The 7,500-nt window shown below is 42.7% G+C and overlaps 1 protein-coding gene across 1 annotated transcript in view; it reads right to left on the bottom strand.

Moving 5' to 3' along the window:
* Nucleotides 1–7,500, bottom strand: part of LOC134437138 (tetratricopeptide repeat protein 39B-like) — a 32,893-nt gene that overhangs the window by 10,899 nt on the left and 14,494 nt on the right. Inside the window, exons 9-12 of the mRNA XM_063186600.1 lie at nt 5,429–5,494; nt 4,844–4,952; nt 2,967–3,034; nt 2,399–2,458 (exon numbers count right to left, since the gene is read on the bottom strand). Of these exons, the coding sequence (XP_063042670.1) occupies nt 2,399–2,458; nt 2,967–3,034; nt 4,844–4,952; nt 5,429–5,494 (303 nt within the window). The remainder of the gene's footprint in view (nt 1–2,398; nt 2,459–2,966; nt 3,035–4,843; nt 4,953–5,428; nt 5,495–7,500) is intronic.

Here is a 7,500-nt window from a genome sequence, read left to right as displayed (position 1 = left end):
TTCCCTCTTTTAACTTGTCTTAAAGCAAGACAACGCTTAACATGAAAAATAAGACACTTCACCACCTTTATAAACCCCAGCCAACGATTTTAACTGTATTAAGCCCCAAAATAGTGGCATACCCCTTTAACTCATCATAATAATAGTCAAATGATACTTAATGTGGGGCAGGGATGAGAGTCCCAGCAGAAAAGATGTGGTAAACACTCATCTAGACTACCTATTGTAAGGGGACCAAATCCAACTCATCCATTCTGCGCATGTGTTCCACCATCTAAGTTATATATATATTTTTTAAGATATCTTTTGGGCTTTTAAGCCGTTGGAGGGGTTTGAGATAGTCACAGTTTGAGATAGTGACAGGAAATGAGTGGGAGAGAGATGGGGACTGGGGAGGGAATCATGCGTCAGACTCAAACCTGGGTCCCCAGATTCATGGTATGTCATGCTAGCCAAAGTTAGTTAGTATTTATAAAACTTGAAAGGCTAACAATGTTAAGCGTCATGTTGCGGTTGTTCGTCGTCATATGTGACGCAGGGCGCACCAAAGATATGCGACTTGTCTGACTGCCTGCCTTTCGAGGAGTCAGGAGAGCAGAAGAGCCAATGGGGAGCAAGGAGAGCAGGACAGCCAATGACAAGACAGACAAGCGGGAGAGAGGGAGGGGGGAGTGATGTTTTCCCTGATTGTCCTGCCAAGGCGCCTGACTGGAATTGAGAGAACTGACTTCAGTCAGAGCGTGGAGGAGTCAGTACACGCACGCGCGCGAGCACACACACACACACACACACACACACACACACACACACACACACACACACACACACACACACACACACACACACACACACACACAGCTGGTGCATGCTACTTTTAGCCCATGCCATGCACGTGTTGTGTTCAGTAGGGTTAAAGCAAACCGTAGGACCCACAGAGGAATAGTTACAGTAACTGTATTGTGTAATATACCTTTCTCCAATACAACACACAAGATTATGAAATCTTGACATCTTAGTGTTTCCCATACATAGCCCATTCTGTGGCACAGCACCACAGAAAGAAAATGCAGCACCACAAAGTGATCAACAGATGCAGACTTATGTCAAATGAAGGTACACACACAAAACTTGCACTAGTCCAATGCTTTGCCTGTCGCAAGATTACAAAACATCTTAGCTTTTCCCATACACAGTCCATTCTGTGGCACAGCACCACAGTATGAAAGTGCAGCACTGTAAAGTGATCAACAGACACAGACTTATGTCAAATCGTACATGCATAACACTTGCACAGGCCCAATGTTTTTTGCCTGTAGCAGAAAACAGCACCACTTGGTCTGTGGGAAACACTCACATCATCTCCTTGCAAAACACAAGCACTTTGCTAAAATAAAGCCCATATCATCCATATTGGCTGGAGTAGATAATCAATATGCACTTCCTGCACTTCCCCCATGTCTCGATTAACTAACACTGCTGAACATACTGTGTAGGTACATAATAATATCATGTGATTGCACTTCTATCAAAATGTACGACATATTTGTTTTTTATTCATCAGAGAATCTCACTTTAGCCCACATCAGATGGGCTTGATAGATAGATATAGATATACTTTTATTGTCCCCAATTGTTCTAACCACCATAGAACAAATTTCCCCTTGGCGACAATAAAAGTCTGTCTGTCTGTCTGTCTGTCTGTCTGTCTGTCTGTCTGTCTGTCTGTCTATCTGTCTGTCTGTCTGTCTGTCTGTCTGTCTGTCTGTCTGTCTGTCTGTCTGTCTGTCTGTCTGTCTGTCTAGCCCATCAGATGGGCTTGATGGACCAGATGGGTGCTGAATATGGCAAAATACATTAATCCAGACAGGCAGCTCCACATGAGTAATCAGTCCTCTCCGCCAATACGAAATTCCAGAGATAAAGCTTCCTGAAAGCATGTTGGCAGTTGGTCGAAATCAAATAGCTCCCATAAAGGAAGAGAGAGAGAGAGAGAGAGAGAGAGAGAGAGAGAGAGAGAGAGAGAGAGAGAGAATGAAAGAAGGAAATAAATAAATAAATAAATAAATAAATAAATAAAGAAAGAAAGAAAGAAAGAAAGAAAGAAAGAAAGAAAGAAAGAAAGAAAGAAAGAAAGAAAGAAAGAAAGAAAGAAAGAAAGAAATGCAGAGTCAACCCAAAACTTCTAAACTACTTCTACTAAACTAAGTGTCTGTTCCTTTGTATCTTTGTGTCATGTGTCTGTGTGCTAAGGTGTGGTGCACTGGAAAAGACGTAAAATGGCATATTTGGCGAGCGCGCACACACACACATACACACACGCACATGCACGCGGCGCACACACACACACACACACGCACGCACACGCACACGCACACGCACACAATAAGATGACACTGACCTTCTCAAAATGGCCCCTGAGTGTGGCTATCCTTGCCGTGTAGAACAGAATGAGGGAACCCTGGAACACAAACAGTTCCAATGGAATATTAGCAAATGGTGCCATTGCATATCTATGGTGATACATCAGGCAGCACTGTAACAGGCTGTACTCACTGTGGAAGAAATGCACCAAGGTGTGTCTGTGTGTGTGTGTGTGTGTGTGTGTGTGTGTGTGTGTGTGTGTGTGTGTGTGTGTGTGTGTGTGTGTGTGTGTGTGTGTGTGTGTGTGTGTGTGTGTATTGATTGGCGGACTTGTTATACAGTACCACTATTGTGAGGACCAAAACCTGACATTTCACCTTTGCTGTGAGGAAATTTGTGGTTGAGAGGCCATTTTGAAAAAAAAAAAACAAGTGCAAAAACATTTGTTTAGGGATTTGGGTAGGGATTGTTTTGGTCAGGGCACAGTTTAGCATTCACTAGTTTTGAATGCTTGTAAAATGCATTGCAGTCAATGGAAGGTCCTCACAAAGATAGTAATACAAATAAGTGTGTGTGTGTGCGTGTGTGTGTAAATGCCTCCTCACCTTTGGAAATTTCTCCACGTAAGGATGCAAGAGAGCTTCTGCTTCTACTAAATTACCCTCACCCGTACCTGAAAGATACAGAAAGACACACACACCAATTAAATTAAAAACAATACGGTTGACTAAGCACTCTAATGACCAAAACTATGTGGAAGCACGCTAATTCAGTTTCCTAATTCACCATCACTGAGGATGTCTCCAAGATCCTGCATCACAAGATGTATCTAACAACTCCTAATTCAGTCAAGCAAGCATTCCTTTCCAGTACCTTGACAATGATGAAGTCTGGAGTTATGGAATTATTATTCACCCTGTTATCCAAAGTAATTTTGTCTTATGGGACAAGGCATGTGGTCCTAACTCTCTCTCTCTACATCTCCCTCCATGGCTGATCTCCCAGTGCCACTTTGCTCTAGAGACTGTAACCAATATCCTGTACAATAACTAAGCCGCTTTGGATAAAAGCATAAATTAAGTGCAATGCAATGTCATTCTATATATATAGTAAGATGAACTATATGACTTGAGACTTGACTGGAAACATTGAGAGGAACAGTCTGGAGACTGTGAATCCTTTTTTTATTCTGCATGTATGGTGCAAGTGCACTAAATAAAGCAATGAGCCAGAAAGAGTGGAATGTCACTTTGAGAGCCAGCATTCATCCTATAAGAAACTTGACAATGAATAACTGTATTTATGAAATCATTTTACAACCTAAACCTGTTGCCCCAGAACAATTTTACCAAAAGGAAAACCGTCTGTAGGGCTCCTCTTTCCAAGCTACTTCCTACGTAGGCCTATGTACATAACGTATGTGCTGTTCTTACGCATGTACAACTAATTAGGATCAGACAGGAACATTGATATGACATACCAATAAATATAAAGAGGAATAATCCACATGATATATCATTATTTTCTTCATTCTAAATGTATTGTAGTAGTCTATATGCTGCAAGCATACTACGCAACATGCACTAATGAGTGAGATACTTTCAATCCCATTGCCTGGTGCAATGTTTCGATTAGTGACAGAGGTCAACATGACATCTCTTTCTGTGTTTTTATTAATAGATGATGCCTGCTGTTGTGTGCTGCTGTTTGACCCCCCCATGGACAGACAGCCACACAGGATTTGGTCGCCCTGACGATAGCTAACGTTGCCATGACACCCACAACATAACAATGTTAGTGACAGGAAATTCCCCCGAGTGCTAAATGAGCACTAGCCGTGCCATCATCTGTTGGGAGAGTTGTAGAGCTGTTGTGAGTTTGGTGGTTTGGGTGTGGATAAGCTAACACTCAATGAGAGTCATGAGTTTTGTTTGATTTGCTTGGTGTAAAGCCAAACCCTAAAATAGTAACAGCGGGCGTGATGGTGATTTAGCCATTGTATGGCAGGCATTGTGTGCAAGTAAACAAGTGTGTGAGAAGGAGAGTGAGTGAGAAATAGAGGAAGAAGAATGAAAGAAGTAGGAGGTAAGAGGTAGAGGTAGAGAGAGAGAGAGAGAGAGAGAGAGAGAGAGAGAGAGAGAGAGAGAGAGAGAGAGAGAGAGAGAGAGAGAGAGAGAGAGAAGCCTGTGTGTGAGGTATACATTAGTGTGTGCTGGTTGTTAATTAATGTATACAACAACAATGCGTGTATGCAGTAGAAATATGTGTCTGTGGTCGAATGTGTCTCACAAGAGCTGTGTGACAGAAATCTATCGCCACTTGCAGTCGTGGCAGCCAGGACAGTGTTTATCCCTCACTCTATGAGTGTATTTGTGTGTGTGTGTGTGTGTGTGTGTGTGTGTGTGTGTGTGTGTGTGTGTGTGTGTGTGTGTGTGTGTGTGTGTGTGTGTGTGTGTGTGTGTGTGTGTGTGAGTGTGCTTACCCAGTATGAGACAGACATAAGTGTGGTAGAAGAGCAGAGTGAGCGCGCTCAATATGGCCCTCAGGCTGTGGCTCTGGGCCCCCTCCCTCAGCTGGGACAGACCAAACTCCTGCACACACACACACACACGCACACGCAGAAGCGTGCACACACACACATACACCAAAACATACCATGAACACACGCACACGCACACGCACACCAAAACATACCATGAACAAACACACACACACCAAAACATACCATGAACAAACACACACACACCAAAACATACCATGAACACACACACACACACACACACACACACACACACACACACACACACACACACACACACACACACACACACACACACACACACACACACACACACACACACACACACACGTTACAAAAACACTCATACACCAAAACAGACCATGAACAGACTACCCATTAACATCAATGCGTATGGACAGACAATGGATGCCATTTAAACCACCCAGGGAAGAGCAAATTAGATTTGTGCATAAGTAACAACAAACCTTTCACAAGACATAATGTGAGTGCCCACGAGCCCGTGCACACGCACACACACACACTTACCCTGTTTCCTGAAAACCCAATGAACTCCAACAGCCTCAGTATTCTTGCTGGTAAAAGTGACAGCATCTGAAGAGAGAGAGAGAGAGAGAGAGAGAGAGAGAGAGAGAGAGAGAGAGAGAGAGAGAGAGAGAGAGAGAAAAAGAGAAAAAGAGAAAAAGAGAAAAAGAGAAAAAGAGAAATAGAGAGAGTTGGAATGTGAAGTTCTCTCATGATTCTCCTTTGGTGACATATTTAATTATAAGCGGGAACTCCAACCTTTAATTCCAATTACCGTTTCCTTGGGCAGTTTACAGTGCATTCGGTTACCGTAGCGACTTACGGTGTATTTGGTTACCTGAGTGACTGCCGAACGGTCCAATGCTTTATTCTGATTAGACCATTCAATAATAACCTTTTTTTTTTTACAGAGACTCTGACATTTTGGGAAGACTGGAGTTACTTATAAGAAACCCCTGCAATGAACTGTTGTATTAATGAGAACACTATTCCATTATGCTGTCTTTTTTTCTACAGAGACTCTCTCATAGTTTGGGAAGATTGAGTTTCGTTATAAAACTACAGGAAATAAAAAAGTCTGTTGTCAAATGTGCAATTACATTACATTACATCACATCACATTACATTTAGCTAACGCTTTCATTTGTTCAACTTACAACTATTATTATTCAGGCTATTGGTTACAGTCCCTGGAGCAATGTGGTGTTAGGTGCCTTGCTCAAGGGCACTTCAGCCATGGATGGAGATGTAGGGAGAGGTCATGGGGGATTCGTATCGGCAACCCCTAGATTGAAAGACCAACTCTCTAACCACTAGGCCACGGCTGCCCAGACATGAGGTTCCACCGACTGCTGTCAACTGTAACCTACTATTGAGAGTCTTTGTTTTCCCATACTGATAATAATTTTCACACAACATGACATGAAGATTTCTTCCAACAACAGTATAATCATTCCTGAAACTGCACCTTAATAACATTAGGTGGCAGTAGTGAGCATTAGTGAGGTCGGCTGTAACACTGTGTGAACCTACAATCAGCAAAGAATTATAGAGGCCCATACATGTCATCCTACACACTTCACCTCCATAAGCAGCTAAGAAGATTAAGCCATGGACCAATCATGTACATAAGTGTACATGTGTGAACGCCCATATAAGCATACATACTGTACATGCATACATACTCTGTGTGTGTGTGCATGTGTGTGAGAGTGTGTGTGTGTGTGTGTGTGTGTGTGTGTGTGTGTGTGTGTGTGTGTGTGTGTGTGTGTGTGTGTGTGTGTGTGTGTGTGTGTGTGTGTGTGTGCATGTGTGTGTGTGAAAGAGAACGGTCTTGCTGACTTGTAAGGTGCAGTCTGTTAGGGGGCAAGACCTAACAATTCCTTGCGTTGTGTTGTGTAAGCGTAATAAGGTTATGTTGTGTAGCCTGTGAACCAGACTAAAACACAAATAAGTCCCATTAAGTCCAATTCGCATGGGATGTTTATTACCTATGGGCCACTGGTAATTTGTAATAATTGCGAAGAATGTCTGAGTTCTTAGTCCCATGTGAATGCGCCATGTCCATAATTGGTGAAGTAATAATTCTAGTGCAAGTGACCAATTCTGTTTCTGCGAAACACAGATGTCCAGTGATCATTTAAATCCCGTGTGAATATGCACGTGTGTGTTTGTGATTGCAATCGCATGTCTCTTGTCTTTTCCTGGAGGGGGATGCTGGCAAATGTGATTACCAGCATTTTGTAGGCAAGTGGTAGTCGACCTATCCTCTTTACACTGAACCATAAGCAAAACTAACTCAACTAACAGGAAGGAGTGAAATAATGACATATCCGGTCACAATGTCTGTAAATTGAGTAAATCGCCGTCCTTTTCTTATCCCCTCCGAATGTACCACAAAATAACACAGTGGTGCGGGGGTACGTAAATGTGAATTACCAGTGGTCCAGGTAATAGTATTTATCCCCTACGAATCAGGCTTTTGTCTGGAATCGCACAAGTTGGATATCTGAGGGCTATGGGTGGGACCAAAACCGTTCTCCTTATGATTCATTGTCTTGGCCAATGCAATGACC

This window comes from Engraulis encrasicolus, chromosome 21 (assembly GCF_034702125.1).
Source record: "Engraulis encrasicolus isolate BLACKSEA-1 chromosome 21, IST_EnEncr_1.0, whole genome shotgun sequence".
NCBI lineage: Eukaryota > Metazoa > Chordata > Actinopteri > Clupeiformes > Engraulidae > Engraulis > Engraulis encrasicolus.
Note: the sequence above shows the minus strand (reverse complement) of the source record. Positions and strands in the feature narration are given on the sequence as shown.